This window comes from Dermacentor variabilis, chromosome 5 (genome assembly GCF_050947875.1).
Source record: "Dermacentor variabilis isolate Ectoservices chromosome 5, ASM5094787v1, whole genome shotgun sequence".
Classification (NCBI taxonomy): Eukaryota; Metazoa; Arthropoda; class Arachnida; order Ixodida; family Ixodidae; genus Dermacentor; species Dermacentor variabilis.
The window spans coordinates 42,520,381-42,537,153 of NC_134572.1; the positions used below are offsets into that span (position 1 = coordinate 42,520,381).

At 42.9% G+C, this 16,773-nt stretch overlaps 1 protein-coding gene across 10 annotated transcripts in view; it reads left to right on the top strand.

Annotated features, from left to right (window-relative positions):
- Positions 1–16,773, top strand: part of LOC142582481 (protein capicua homolog) — a 99,824-nt gene that overhangs the window by 24,875 nt on the left and 58,176 nt on the right. For 8 of the 10 annotated variants that reach the window (XR_012828446.1, XM_075692253.1, XM_075692254.1 and 5 more), the window contains 5 exons: positions 1,956–2,092; positions 3,840–4,025; positions 5,632–5,848; positions 13,191–13,240; positions 15,118–15,250. Coding sequence is in view for 9 of the 10 variants with exons in the window: in XM_075692253.1 (XP_075548368.1) it covers positions 1,956–2,092; positions 3,840–4,025; positions 5,632–5,848; positions 13,191–13,240; positions 15,118–15,250 (723 nt within the window). In the remaining variant the exon portion in view is untranslated. The remainder of the gene's footprint in view (positions 1–1,955; positions 2,093–3,839; positions 4,026–5,631; positions 5,849–13,190; positions 13,241–15,117; positions 15,251–16,773) is intronic. The other 2 variants (XM_075692256.1, XM_075692259.1) reach the window with 1 other exon arrangement.

A 16,773-nucleotide genomic window follows, 5' to 3' on the forward strand; every position in this document is an offset into this window, starting at 1 on the left:
ACTGCGGCTTCCTCCTTCACAATCTTGCCCACACTTTTTATTTTCCCTCAACTGTATTGGCCCTAGTGGTGGCAGTAATGATGCGACTAACTGACAGTTATAACAGCGCAGTCGCTTCTTCATTGCAGATGCACTGCTGAGAACAATCTGGGGCAAAAAAATGCAGCCCCCAAAGCATTTTCATCACAATGTCAATGCTACTAAATGTCGTGGTCCGAGATATTCTAGCCCATCACAGATTAATCGCACTGTGTCTTCGGAACTGTCATGCGCTCATGTTGAACGCATCACACCAATGCCTCTCGTTACGTTGTTGTCTTTCACCAGTGCTTGCCAGCAATGCACCAAAAGAGTAGCCATTGGTGTCTCTGTCTCGTGCTGGCAAGTGCGAAACTAGCAGACGGTCACAGTTGCCTTAGCGACCCTTGAGATTACGCTCACGACCGTGTGCGACCCTTGAGCGAACCACTTCTCTGCCGTTCCGCTCATAGGAGACGACGAGTGCCCTTTCGAGATGATTGACAACCTGTGTGGTTACAACGAAATTTCTAGTAACGCCCACCAGGGATGACGACAATAAAGCGCCGGCCTATGGCGTTCTTGAGAGCAAACCAGTTCCAAAGCAATCTGTTACAGAATACGGCCCCTGGGCGCCTCCTTATGCTGTGCTGTATAATCCAGACCCTAAATGGCACCTCAACTCTGCCTCTAATGCCAAGCTCCTAAGTGCACTCAAGAGAAATTTCACTCAAGGAAAGAGCCCTTCTTTAATTACCTTGCTTGCAGGCATCTCCTTGTCCACTTCCATTTTTGGTGATATTAGGTAGCTACAACAACATTATGAAACTAAACCAAGCAGTAGGCATCAGGTGGCTCTCCTAGTCCCTACTTTAATACTAAGTACCACCAGCACCTCATTCTCTCTTGGCGTTTGTTATTGACAGGTGTATGGGACGTACGAGCGGAAGCTTTTTGAAAAATGTGGGTATAAAAACATGAATAATTGTGTAGGGCACCTCGATACAAGTTTTCTTAAGCAAGCAAGTGAAACGTGGCATTGTTTTAATATCTGTTTAAGCTGTGTTGTAAAACATATGATTTGTATATAAGCCTTGAGTTTTGTAGCAGCCATGCCGCCTGTATGCAGCACTACAAATTGGGGATGGGAGACAAGTAATGATAGGCAAGTAATGCACACAATATGTCAGTGGTCAAACACAAAACTTTTTTACAATGAACACAAGAAAAAAAATAAAAAACTGTAGGTTTCAAGCATTCATTTATCAAACAATAAAACACAACAGAGCTGTGAAAACAAAGCAAAAAAATTGTCTTAAAAATTTATAAAAATAAAGAAACAAGCATAACATATTTTGCTATTAAGGTTTTGCAGCTAGCATATAACTATATTACATTAAGTGCAACAATAAGGGATTAAAAAAACGCTATAGGAAGACCGCAAAGAATAAACGAACTGCTAAGAAGTATAATTATGTAAAATCATTATAAAAATGCATGATTGGTAGGTGTCATGATTTTTCATAGTCACTCTCGCAAGCTATGACATCACGAAAGGTAATTCCAAAGATGACTAGCTTGAGGGAGTGTGGAGGAGTTAAATGCTAGTGTTGTGCTGATGTTGTGGCAGTATGTTTGCTCTTCTAACTTTACTTTATGCACTTGAAGTGTTTATTGTACGTTTACTGTTAGTTTGGTTTAATTTATTGGGGCTACTTTTATGAGGTACTGATTTATTAAGAAATGGCATTGAGACATTAGAAGACAGAGGAACTGTAATTTTACTTTGGCAGTAAAGAAAAAATGTATCAGTTAGCACAGTATTGAGAGAAAATTATATTTACGTGCCTGCCAAACTGAAATGTCATACAGGAGATGTGGACATGGACCACTGTAAATGTTTTCTCTTTGATTGCGCCATACCAACTTGTCCACAGTAAATGACCAGGAGGAAGGCGATGACGACGTGTTCGACAGCACAGATTCACCTACAGCAATTGTTGTGCCATCTGCCAAGCGGAGAACACAATCGCTAGGTGCGCTCCCAAAAGATGACCCAAAGAGCCCACGCAAGGTATGGCTATGTGGCTTGTTGTTGCAGTAGAGAGCTTACTCTTATACTCTGCTAGATGGGGCACTGGATCGAGATGGAGCCCGATCGGGATTAAAATTCTGTATTGTGATTGGCTCCTTATTGCAAGCAGAGGAAGAGAACCAATCATGATTCAGAATTTTGATCCTGATCGTGTTTGATCATAATGTAGTGATGGCTATGGGAAAAACTGCAGTATTTCAGAAAACACCAAACTTTAGTTAACCACTGTTTTGTGGAAATGTTTAATGAAACTGTGTTTGGTTGCAATACCTGAAAGGTGCAAATTGGAAAACAACACGTGGTCAGGCAATATTTATTATGGATGGGGTGTTTGCAGTAGCAGCCATCAGCAACTGTTGGGCATCATATGGATACCATCTTGTCTGTCAGTGATATCCCGGTTCTAATAGTTGAACCCGTTGAGGGTTGATTTTTTCTGCAAAAATTGACTCGCAGGATCAAACATTTTTTTTATTGCAGCAGATTTAAAATATTCAGACTGACCTAGTTTGAAAAAAATTATGCTGCAATTTTTTTATAGTGGTCATAATTCGGCAAAAAAAAATAATTTCCTAGGTAAACATGCACTGTTTGTTCATGAATACAGATGGGCTTCCATAAATACTTTTAACAGCGATAAAGAATTAAATACACTGGAATATATATATTCTGATTTGGCACTTGGGTGGTAGGCCACATCAGAGGAATTGCTGCTTGATTCGCTTTCAGCACGGAAACCGGCTCATGTGTGCTGGATTATATGCTGCATGTGCGCATAATCGAACCGTGTATGTAGCGCACGCAAGAAGACTTGATGGCTGTGCACCTGTCAGAAAACCAAAATAAGTCAGAAACTTGCAGTAATCCTCCATTCCGTCGCCAACGAGGGCCAATCAGTTTTCGTGAGCCGATGTCACGAGAAAAAGAACACAAACATGACAATATCGTTTGTACATGGTGCCATCATTTGTATATACCAGCGCCTGCCTTTGAACAGATGCAATCGCTCCCCTGTTTGAAACAGATGGGTGAGCATCCAGCCGTGACCCTTTGAGAGATTAGAAACAAGATGGATATCAGTTTTTAGGAGCGAAACGAATGGAAACAGCCTGTGAGATGAAACCAAAACTAACTGCCGCGTGCCCTTCGACGCGTGGATGCGCGTGCGGTCGCTGAAATGTCATCGCGAAGAAGCCATGCAATGAAAACCAAGAGACTGCGGAGCATATAAAGAATTACTTGTACCCACACAGTGTGGCAGCACTTGCTGGGCAATAAAGAGTTGAAAAATTATCAAACATATAGACGGCACCATAAATATACGGTATTGACCCTTAAAGGGTTAATGGCTTGCAGTTGGGTTTCTGTAATTGCAGCCAGATGCTGCCAAACGAGCTGTGCTTTGGGGCTCTTGTATGCAAACACGCGTGTGTGAGGACTTTTTCCTACAATGCAAACAGGTAGTGGCCAATTGTTTGCTCTTGTATATTGTTTTGTGTTTATAATCAGTTTTGTGTATCTCATAACTTTGCTTTGGACCTCATTTGTCTCAACTTCAGGTAACTCGGACTCTATATTTCAAGCAAAAATATACGGTCTGTAGGAGTTTCACTTGACTAGAGTCAATCGTAACTTGTTTGCCTCGCTGGCAGCTAGCTGCCTAAGGCACACATCACTACAGACACCAGGTGCACACCCTTCCCTTGCCAAATGGCGCTTAATGCAGGTCAAGGAGAAAGAACACATCAGACGGCCAATGAATGCGTTCATGATCTTCAGCAAGCGTCATCGAGCACTGGTGCACAAGCGACATCCCAACCAGGACAACCGCACCGTCAGCAAGATTTTGGGTGAATGGTGGTATGCACTAAACCCATCTGAGAAGCAGCAGTACCACGACCTTGCCTTCAAAGTGAGTTATGTGCTTGCTTTTCTTTCATCGCATATTGGGATAGGCCAGTGGGGTCAGACTCTGGCCAAGAGCAACAAGCATGGAAACTTTATATTGGGTGATTTGGTGCTTGCAAAAGGGAAGTTACTACTTGCATCTATAGCAATTGTACTGACAGCACAGTTGTTAGATCGAATGACACTGCTGGCAGTCTGCATCTTTCTGGATAAACTGACAGCCCTTTCAATGACGCAGGAATATGCTGCATGTTTTCAATTACACCCTATAGCAAGGAGCTCATCATGCTACCTGCAACACTCGTGATGGTAATATTAGCCTGATACCATGAATGCATCTTGCACACAAGTAGTAGCATGGATTTCACTAACAGCATGCATAATTCAGCAAGGGCATGGAAAGGATTTGTAAATAAAGGACATGTGGCACTATGCTTATCTATTCCTGCATGCTGTAGCTGGAGAGAAAAGTGGTTGCTAAGACTGGGGGCAGTCTCCTACTGCATACATATACCAAAGCTTTCTTTGTCAAGCCATGCACTTGAACTATTCCTAGGCAGAAGTGGAGCCACCATAACTTAAAATTTGCAGTCTCCTTCTGAAGGACTGAATATGCCCAGTCATGCATAGCTCTAATGGTTTGAGAACAAACGGTATATTCAGCATGAGTTAGCATCGTCTTAGTCTATTTGTATAACCTCTTGTTCGCACTGTAAACATGTTTAATTCATGCTTCCATTTTCTTCATCGACAGTGCATTTTACATTTGTGCTTCTCAAATGCCCTTTGACACTGTTAAACGTAAACTGAAGGATTGCTCAATTTGCTTACAAATGTCATTTCAGTGTCTGTGTCCAGCTGCACTGATCATTAGGAAACTAAAGCGCGCACACAACAAACAAGACACAAGGTGAATGTAACACACAAGCACTGACTCGCACCTCTATTTATTTTTGGAAAGGAAGTTACATATATATATATATATGTGTACATACTCAGGCTAAATAAAGTGAGCATGTGTAGGAGCATTCAGAATCAAAGTAGAAAAAAAAAATATAAAAAACGCAGAGCTTCTACATACACTAAAGAAAATCACGTGGTGCTCAAAAAGGTGAATTTCTTGTCAGTTAGTACTATAAATGTCTCACGCATATATCAGCACGCTTTTTGATATGAAAGGCCTCGGTTATTTTACGTGTTAGTTTTTATTAGCAAACAAAATCGTAGTGCAGTATCATAAAGGACAGGTTCACAATGAAAGCTTTCCCACTGGTTGGCTAAGTGTGAGTGGTTATCTTTGGCAAGCCATTGCCGATGCTCTTTGGGTGCGTGTGTGTATATAAAAACTGATTCGAGAGCCAGCACTTGTGTGTTACCTTTCCCTTATGTCTCATTTGTTGTGTGCACGCTGCCATTTCATAATTAATAGTAGCTACCAACTTGCCCAGCTTTCAGTACTTTTACAGTTCAGCTGCACTGAGTTGTAACTTTCTTGTGGCACAGGAGTGGGAGCTGTCGCCCTACCAAACTGCATATGGGGCCTTATATTGTTTGGTGTGTGAAATACAGCATTACTCATATGACTATGCTCTTGATTTCCATGTGTACAGGTGAAAGAGGCACACTTCAAGGCACACCCCGACTGGAAATGGTGCAGCCGGGATCGCAAGAAGTCCAGCTCTGGCTCCCAGTGCAAAGACACCATGCGCAAGTGCCTCAGCACCTCGGACGACCTGGGCGCTCATTTGGCTTCTGGGGACAGCAGCGACCGCCAAGAGACTGGTAGGCTGGGGAAAGAAGGGCATAGCAACTCCACACTATGCACAGGTAACAAGTGCTGCCTTAGCAAGGGAGCAACTGGCTCAGTTACCGTCATTCAAGTTATGTGCATCTTGCACCACACACTGACGTGTGGGTCTGTCATCTACTGAAGGACTCTATAAATGCTGCTAATCTTAAAAACCGCTCGACCCAAAACCAGCCCTATCACTTTGCCATGGCTATTAGCAATAAATTTAACTGTGGTATAATTTTGTTGTAGTCAGCCTTTAGATGTCACCTTTCATCTCAAATGCAGTGCAAGTGTGTATAGTAGATCACATAATAACCTCAACATGAAGTGGATCAATGGCAGCACAGATGCCTTCAAATTGTTGGCACTTTGACATACTGTCCACAAAAAAGTTTGACGTGCCATGCACCTGTCAAACACCCTTCCCGGTACGATGGTTACTGAAACACAAAATTTGAAAAATTGCATAAGCTCTCACTCAGGTTCTGGGGTCGCGTCATCTCATCAGTTGTTGTTCTCTTGCTGTTTGCTTTGTATTCTTTTGCTTATTTGTGTTTGCTTTGTGTTACACTTACTATTGCTCCTTACTATTGCTTACTTGCTATTGCTCCGGTAACGCACTCTCTCACCAGAGCAGGATTGGCCACCCTGGTGCAGTACTTGGCCACAACCTCCTATATTAATACAACAATCAAACCCCAGCCCTCAGTCCCCAGCAGCCGCGAAGCAACTGACCACGGCGGCGGTCAGATCTGTAACGCTGCAGAGGGTGCTAAGAATACCTGGCTCCGGACAGGCCGCCATTGGAATCTGAACCTGGCAACGTTTAACGTTAGAACGCTATCTAGTGAGGCGAGTCTAGCAGTGTTATTGGAGGAATTAGAGGGTAGTAAATGGGATATAATAGGGCTCAGTGAGGTTAGGAGGACAAAAGAAGCATATACAGTGCTAAAAAGCGTGCATGTACTGTGTTACCGGGGCTTAGCGGAGAGACGAGAACTAGAAGTCGGATTCCTGATTAATAAAGAAATAGCTGGTAACATACAGGAATTCTATAGCATTAACGAGAGGGTGGCAGGTCTTGTTGTGAAACTTAATAAGAGGTACAAATTGAAGGTGGTACAAGTCTATGCCCCTACATGCAGTCATGATGACCAGGAAGTCGAAAGCTTTTATGAAGACGTGGAATCGGCGATGGGTAAAGTCAAAACAAAATACACTATACTGATGGGCGACTTCAATGCCAGGGTAGGCAAGAAGCAGGCTGGAGACAAGTCAGTGGGGGAATATGGCATAGGCTCTAGGAATAGCAGAGGAGAATTATTAGTAGAGTTTGCAGAACAGAATAATATGCGGATAATGAACACCTTTTTCCGCAAGCGGGTTAGTCGAAAGTGGACGTGGAGGAGCCCGTATGGTGAGACTAGAAATGAAATCGACTTCATACTCTGCGCGAACCCTGGCATCATACAAGATGTAGACGTACTCGGCAAGGTACGCTGCAGTGACCATAAGATGGTAAGAACTCAAATTAGCCTAGACTTGAGGAGGGAACGGAAGAAACTGGTACACAAGAAGCCAATCAATGAGTTAGCGGTAAGAGGGAAACTAGAGGAATTCCGGATCAAGCTACAGAACAGGTATTCGGCTTTAACTCAGGAAGAGGACCTTAGTGTTGAAGCAATCGACTATCTCATGGGAACCATTAAGGAGTGCGCAATAGAAGTCGGTGGTAACTCCGTTAGACAGGAAACCAGTAAGCTATCGCAGGAGACGAAAGATCTAATCAAGAAACGCCAATGTATGAAAGCCTCTAACCCTACAGCTAGAATAGAACTGGCAGAACTTTCTAAGTTAATCAACAAGCGTAAGACAGCTGACATAAGGAAGTATAATATGGATAGAATTGAACATGCTCTAAGGAACAGAGGAAGCCTAAAAACAGTGAAGAAGAAACTGGGAATTGGCAGGAATCAGATGTATGCATTAAGAGACAAAGCCGGCAATATCGTTACTAATATGGATGAGATAGTTCAAGTGGCTGAGGAGTTCTATAGAGATTTATACAGTACCAGTGGCACCCACGACGATAGTGGAAGAGAGAATAGCCTAGAGGAATTCGAAATCCCACAGGTAACGCCAGAAGAAGTAAAGAAAGCCTTAGGAGCTATGCAAAGGGGGAAGGCAGCTGGGGAGGATCAGGCAACAGCAGATTTGTTGAAGGATGGTGGTCAGATTGTTCTAGAGAAACTGGCCACCCTGTATACGCAATGCCTCATAACCTCGAGCGTACCGGAATCTTGGAAGAACGCTAACATAATCCTAATCCATAAGAAAGGGGACGCCAAAGACTTGAAAAATTATAGACCGATCAGCTTACTGTCCGTTGCCTACAAAGTATTTACTAAGGTAATCGCAAATAGAATCAGGAACACCTTAGACTTCTGTCAACCAAAGGACCAGGCAGGATTCCGTAAAGGCTACTCAACAATAGACCATATTCACACTATCAATCAAGTGATAGAGAAATGTGCAGAATATAACCAACCGTTATATATAGCTTTCATTGATTACGAGAAAGCGTTTGATTCAGTCGAAACCTCAGCAGTCATGGAGGCATTACGGAATCAGGGTGTAGATGAGCCATATGTAAAGATACTGGAAGATATCTATAGTGGCTCCACAGCCACCGTAGTCCTCCACAAAGAAAGCAACAAAATCCCTATAAAGAAAGACGTCAGACAGGGAGATACGATATCTCCAATGCTATTCACAGCATGTTTACAGGAGGTATTCAGAGGCCTGGAGTGGGAAGAATTGGGGATAAAAGTTAATGGAGAATACCTTAGCAACTTGCGATTCGCTGATGATATTGCCTTGCTTAGTAACTCAGGAGACCAATTGCAATGCATGCTCACTGACCTGGAGAGGCAAAGCAGAAGGGTGGGTCTGAAAATTAATCTGCAGAAAACTAAAGTAATGTTTAACAGGCTCGGAAGAGAACAGCAGTTTACGATAGGTAGCGAAGCACTGGAACGGGTAAGGGACTACATCTACTTAGGGCAGGTAGTGACCACGGATCCGGATCATGAGACTGAAATAACCAGAAGAATAAGAATGGGCTGGGGTGCGTTTGGCAGGCATTCTCAAATCATGAACAGCAGGTTGCCACTATCCCTCAAAAGGAAAGTGTATAACAGCTGTGTGTTACCAGTACTCACATATGGGGCAGAAACCTGGAGACATACGAAAAGGGTTCTGCTGAAATTGAGGACGACGCAACGAGCTATGGAAAGAAGAATGATGGGTGTGACGTTAAGGGATAAGAAAAGAGCAGATTGGGTGAGGCAACAAACGCGGGTAAACGACATCTTAGTTGAAATCAAGAAAAAGAAATGGGCATGGGCCGGCCATGTAATGAGGAGGGAAGATAACCGATGGTCACTAAGGGTTACGGACTGGATTCCAAGGGAAGGGATGCGTAGCAGGGGGCGGCAGAAAGTTAGGTGGGCGGATGACATTAAGACGTTTGCAGGGACAACATGGCCACAATTAGTACATGACCGGGGTAGTTGGAGAAGTATGGGAGAGGCCTTTGCCCTGCAGTGGGCGTAACTAGGCTGCTGCTGCTGATGATGATGACTATTGCTCCTTATCATACTGAAAACTTGCTAAAGCCGTGCTTAACAAAAAGTTGTATGGCCTGAAGACCACAAGGTATGGCTGTTTACTCATTAAAAATAACACGGGACATGTTAAAAAGAGCGCTTACATAAGTTACCTTACAAAAGGGTAAACACGGGGAATGTGGGAGATAGAAATTCAAGACAATAAGTGAGACGAGAACAAGGTCAAAGCTGGTGGGCGACGCCGGATGCCGCCGAAGTGAAATGTGATGCCCAAATTGTGCCACCTGGAGCAGGGAACAGCAGAGCGGTGCATTTCGATTATTGCCTACTAAAAGTGTGAATTACGCTACCAATGGCACTATGCACCTTGCGCTGTAAAGCAGATAAGTGAAGGTGCTTATCGCAATAGGTTTGGCGGCAATAGCTGTGAATGTAGGGTGTGACGACCCAGGCGGAGATTTGCTGGTACTGAAATAAGAAAATGTGTGCACCGTCGGTTTCATAGACCAGCAGCTATATACTGTTCTCGATCGCAGGCACCTCGCATCTTTACTTGTTCGCATGGGATGTAGCAGCCGGAAAACGTATACAATCAGTCTGCAGCAGGGAACGGTGGCGCATTTTGCCAATTCTAATACAAAACTTCTAGTTTACAACACATTGGTCCGCTCAAAACTGTATTACACTTCACAAACCTGTAATCCTCATCAGGCGTACCTAATACCGTATTTACTCGCATGATGATCGCACTCGCGTAATGATCGCACCCCTGAGTTTTGTCGTCAAAATTCTATTTTTTTAATTTCCCGTGTAATGATCGCACCCCGAACTTGCCCGCCCACTACCAACGGTTTATTGCGGAATTTTCGCACATCGCATGGCCATTAACACATCTCACCAGAGAAGATGTCCCCTTCGTGTGGGGTGAAGACCAGCAATGACCTACGGTAACGGCTGCAGACTCCTCCCATGCTCGCACACTTTGATGAAGACGCTCCTACGATTCTTCATACCGACGCTAGTAATGTCGGCCTTGGCGCAATGCTTGTACAGCGGCAGGATGGTACCGAAAGAGTGATTGCTTACGCCAGCAGGACGCTATCAAGGACGGAGGCTTACTCCACTACAAAAAAAGAATGTCTCGCACTGGTGTGGGCCGTCATGAAATTTCGGCCATATTTGTATGGTCGGTGTTTCACCGTTGTCAGTGATCATCATGCACTTTGCTGGCTGACTAATTTAAAAGATCCAGCTGGTCGGCTTGCGCGCTGGAGTCTTCGGCTCAAAGAGTTCGACTTCACGGTTGTATAAAAATCGGGGAATTGACACACCAACGCCGCCTACCTCTCTCGGTCTCCTGTTGAGACTGCAGTCCACGATGATGATGAAGGGGGTTTTCTTTGAGAAAATTTGAGAAAATCATTAATGTGGGGCTTGTAACAAGACTTGACTGTATAATATATATTATACAGTCAAGCCTCGTTACAAGCCCCATTAATTAATCATTAATGTGGGGCTTGTAACGAGACTTGACTGTATAATATATATATATATATATATATATTATACAGTCAAGTCTCGTTACAAGCCCCACATTAATGATTTTCTCAAATTTACGAATATTTTAAAAATCCCCACCATATTGCCTATATTCCCAATGAAAAATATTTCAGAACTGCAAATTTCAATATAGTGCATATTTCAGAATAATGTACATATTTATTTCCCCTTAATAAGCGAGGAACATCAGTATTACGAATTCGGCTAAAAGTAACAGTGCTGCAACAGAACCGAGAGTGCAGTAGCTATCATCATCATCATGTTGAGTGCCAACTGCTTCACCACGAACTTCACAACAGAGGGTTGGCGATGTTCTCGCAAGATCCAACAGTGAATGCAGCTAGCGACGGCGCTAAGAAGAAGCCAAAGCAGTATTCGCTGCAGGACAAATTGGACGTATTGCAGGAAATCGACGCAGGGAAAAAGCAAATCGACTTGTGCAGACAGCGTGGCATTGCCCCATCAACGATCGCGACCATTTTGAAAGACCGAGACAAGATTGTCAGTGTTCACCGGGAATCGCAACTCGCTCCTATGAGGAAACGGCTGCTACTGGGAAACTTTAGAAATGTGGACTAAGCTGTTCTCATGTGGTTCAAAGATGCCAGACTGCAAAACATTCCCATGTCTGGCCCAATGCTCCAAGAAAAATTTTGCCAGCGAATTTGCCGGTGCGCTTGAAATAACTGAGTTCTACGCCAGTGCGGGTTGGCTTTTTCATTTTCGCCAAAGGAACAGAATAACTTGGCAGGTAGTCTTAGGTGAGGAAAAGGTTGCGTACAGAGAAGGCGCATATTCCTGGTGCAATGATCGTTATGTAGAATAGAGGTGGCTGAATTGTACTCTGAAGACGATATTTTCAACGTGGATGAGACAGCATGTTTTTATCAGCTCCTGCCAGACTGGACAATGCACTTCAAAGGGCAGCAAGAGGGAAGAAGTCCCATCTTCACTTGACAATCCTGCTCTGCTGCAATGCAACAGGCACGAAGAAAATTAAACCGCAAATGGTTTTCCCTGCCCCTGAGCGTCTACAGTAGCTATGCAAACAGGTTTATACAGAGAATAACAAAAGGCACGCATGTTCTACTCAACATCGCAAACAATTTGTAACCTGCACTCATAACGTCTGTGATATTCCACTTTCATGCGGAAGAATGTATGTTGGTCAAACTGGCAGGTGCATCAATGAGATTAAAAGAGCATCGATATAGCGTCACTAGGGTAATCTCGGGTCATTTGGGTATTCACTGCAGAGATTGTTCCTGCAAGCCTATGTTTGAAAGTATGTTGTAGTTCCATTCTGTATAGGGCTCATAGCAGGATGATGAGGGAGATTGCAGAGGCCTAAGAGATTGCAAAATTAGAAGAAAAGTTTGTAAGCGAGCCTTCGGTGCCACTATCTGAAAAGGAGATACGATTCCTCGGTTTATCTTTGTGACCATTGCAGTACATGTTTTCACCATGCCTTGCACACGTGTACAGTTCATCGAAATGCACCACTGAATGTTCTTTTTTTGCTGTCACGTTTGTTTCCGCTTGTAGGTATATACTTATCGATGCGTGCGAAAATAAAATCTATAGTTGAAAGTGAGGTGCTGTGTCTCTGTATCTGTTTCTTTCTACGTCCTCGTTCAGTCATGCTTCTACACTCTCATTATGTTCAGTGTACTGTTAAAACTGGTATCAGTATAAGTGGGCTTGACTCTATTAGGAAATTTAGCTAGTGCAGTAGCAAAGTAGCCACTCTTGCCATGAGAAGAATGATGGTGGGCCAAAAATGTTGCAGAACAAGAAGCGTCGGGCAATTCCTGCACCAGCTTGCCATGACATTAATATTGACAGCATCTAGTCAGTTGTTTAACAGTAAAGAAGGCCCAACCCAGCCATTTCCAAGTTTTTTTCCTCTACTAAAAGGGTCCGAATAGGAAAAATATACTTTGAAATTTTTAATGTCATAGCGCTGTAATGGTGGAGATCTGACATTTCAACATAAAAATCAAAAAGGGAAGTGTGACTTTTGTTTCGTCTACAATATAATAGACATCTCTGAGACGATTCAACAAGAAAGACATCTTAAAACACTACTTTAACAGTCTAAGCTAGCTGAACATTGCTGTTTTAGTCTCTCATTAACATATGTATTTGCACTTAATTTTTTCTAACATTACTACCCTTACTTTTACAGATAATGCAAAAGAAGAGACCCCTGGCTCTAAAAATGGAGAAAGCAATGATGTAAGTTTGTGAGGTTTTCTTTCTTCAAGCCATTTCTGGTGTTATGCTCAGGTGGTTCAAGTATGGCATGAACTTATACATTGCATAGAAATACACATTGGCATGAGAGTTGACAGCTGTGCTGACTCGAATGCCTGAATGATCTGATTTTCTGGATGTCTCAATGATCCGATTTTCTGAATTAACGAGGGTTGAATTAGTAAGGATTTACTGTACTGCAGTAAAGGGCATTAATCAATATGACAGAATAGTGCATATAACGAAGTACCATATTTACTCGCGTAATGAACACACTTTTTTTCCTCGAAAAATATGCACAAACTTGGGGGGTGCGTACATTATGCGGGGGTAAAATTTTAAGCAGTTCTTTTTTTCTACGGCCACCTCTAAAGTAAGTTTCGGCCGAAATTCGAACCATCGATTGCGATAGTAAATGTGTAGACAGCTATACAAAGTAAGTTTTACTGGCCATATAAACTTGCGAACATTCGCTTCAATGCAAACTGAATGGCGAGAATGCAGCACACAAAAAGACATGAGCCGCCATCAACTAGAGCTGCGGTTGTGCAATATGCAGTTGCTGCCAGAGTACAGCACTGCTGTGCCTTCCCCCCAGGGCCGGCAATCATCGGCATTCCCTTGTGTGCTTTCACTCGCACCTACACCATGTGGCGTGTGGTGGCAACGACGACGACAAAACTTCGCCTGGGTCGTCCATATAATTGGTATCACAATAAAAGTAGGAGACGCGGAAAACTCAGCGTCCGACACGGCGTCGGACACAGTTGCACTCACCGAACGCCATATCAGACGCCGAATCGTACAGTGTGCGTCCTACTTCACGGCAGCAAGTTCAAGGTGCGATTATTATGCAAGAAAAAAAAAACAATTCTTGATTGGAAAAGTGGGGGCTGTGACCATTACGCGAGTGCGTTCATTATGCGAGTAAATACGATAATTTTGGCTTTCCCCTCAACTTCATTATAATGAGGTTCAAGTGTACTGAGTTGGTTAAACTAGTCTTTATAGAAGGTTGTGTTTTTATATGACAGAGTGAGAAAGCTTATTGACTGTTAGTGTTGGTCTCATTTTACTTTTAATGAGAACCAGTGCAAAAAGTCGGCTTGTTTTTTGAACAATGCAGGAATTCAAGAGCTTCTTATGTACTGTTATTCAGAGGATTGTGATGTTGATTACGAGGTGTGAAGGGTTAGTGACAGTGATGAACAGTCTTTGTTGCCTGATGAACAGTAATCATCCTAACTATAATTATTAATTAGTGTCAGTTATAACTTTGTTAATTTTAGCACAGACCACTAATAACCTAACTAATTATAGTGCAGGACTAGATATAATGCATTGTTTAATGACTCCCATTTATCTTCCCATAGAAAGCAACTTACACGCATACCACTTATAGTGCAGCTGCGTGAGGTGAAGTACTGCTTGTAATGTGGTTGCTGGAAAATTCCACAGAGAAGTGAAACAGCGAACGGACTTCTCATCTGGGTACGCTGGCCGAGGGCGGAGCAACGAGGGTAACGCGGAGGAGGAAAAGGAGACGCGGAGCAAACGAGCGAACGAAAAAAAAAAAACGAAGGGGCGGAAATTCGGTGGCAGTGAATTTTTGTAAAAAAGTTTTGAAATGTTCAGTTACATATCGTCGATAAATATCATTTGATTTTAAAGCCTGCAAATGTGTTACATGTACAAAAATTAAATTAGTTATACTTTGGAATAACACATCACCCATAGAGTTCAAGTTGAATTCCCGGAAACAAATTTCGCGGACTTCTTTTTTTCTTTGGTGTTTCGAGGTGTGAACTGCAAACACTGAAACCCAAAAATCTTCTTCCCACATTTTCAAATGTTTGCAGAATCCTGCTGTTGCACTTCCCTGGACTGAAAACACTTCAGAGTCTTCCATAGGCAATGTTGGCCCCGGAAACAATGAAAAAGACGGAGACGCATCCAGTGATGATGAACGGATGATAATTTGTGAAGATGAGGGTAAGCAGACTGCTACTTGCACGTTCAGCTTGAAAGCAGAAAGTTTGGAATGCATCTTGTGATAATTAGCATATGATAGCTTGTAAAGGGGAAAGTCAATGTAGTGTTACATCCCCGTAACAATATTTTGCTATTAAGAAGTAAACATTGACATTGGGAACGAATAGCTTAAAGTTTCATACTTCAACTTTAATATTTTGGCTGGCTTTTGAGATAAAAAAAAGAAAAGCTGAAAAACACAGGCATAAAGAACGAAACTATGCTTATCTCTACAGTATCTGTGGCACGCTTTTTTGAAACGATACAACTGACTGTAGTAAGTGAAGTGGACAACAGCGTGTGAGCGTGTCTCCAGTGACCACATGATTAAGCTGGACAGCACTATGCAACTGTATTAGGCTTAGCACATCGATGCTGCAAACGAAAGAAACTGCATGAAAGCAGCACTAGGAGCAGCTGCACACAATGCAAGTGGCTGGACGATATGCGAAGGATGTCATTTCAGTTCTTCTTGCCATTCCAAAGCCATACACAGTACAATTCGTGTGGCTTTCCGTTGACGCAATGCTGCCATCCTGGTCCCATTGTAAAGAGGAGATATCAGATCTTCAGAAAGTCAAAGCACCATATTTTGTCTTGCAAAAATAAAAGCGAAAGAATTGAGTGAAAAGAGAAAGAGCTAGCGTCGCGATTTGTTACTGCTACTACTTGCACACAGTGAGCACTTTTGTCGGCTGACACAGATTTGAATTGCTGAACTGTGCATTTTGACAGTGCTGAGCTAGGCATTTCTTTGACCCTGAGACATTTGGCGATCGTGATAGGCTGCGTCACTGGCTCACATTTTTTTTAGTAAAGGGCTAAAAATGCAAAATTGTTGAATGTACTATTTGAAACGATGGCATGGCCATATAAAAAAAAAGAAAAGAAGCTTAGTATTTGCATGCAGCATTGAAGAACTGGCTGCATTGAGATGGAGAACGACGATAGCTATTTTTTTTTTCAAGGACCGATGGGTTGGGAAATGAAAAACCACAGTGAAAGTCCAAACTTCTATATTTGGAACATTTAGATACATGTTCCTATATAGTTGCCTCTCCGATTGAGACATTTGTCGTAGCATGGTACCAGCTTTCCTATACCCTAGTCATAGAAAGCTGTGCTTTCAGCCAATTCTGTATGTTGGTCTGCAGCTCATTGTGCGAGTCAAACTCCTGCCCTTCTAGCCAGCGTTTCCTGTGAGAAAAGAGATGGTAATCAGAGGGAACCAAGTTCAGGCTGTGCGGTAAGAGATCAAACACTTCCCATCGAAAACGTTACAGGTTTTGTTGCAGCTGCACTGTGCGGGTGCGCATTATTGTGAAGGACAATGCCCAATGACAACATTCCTCTTCACTTGTTCTCAATTGCCTTTCGTAGACATCTAAGAGTGGTGCTGTATGAGGCTGCAGTGATGGTTGTGCCATGTTCCACGAAATCCATTGCTGTCCCAGAACACAGTAGCCATACACTTGCTGCTGGAG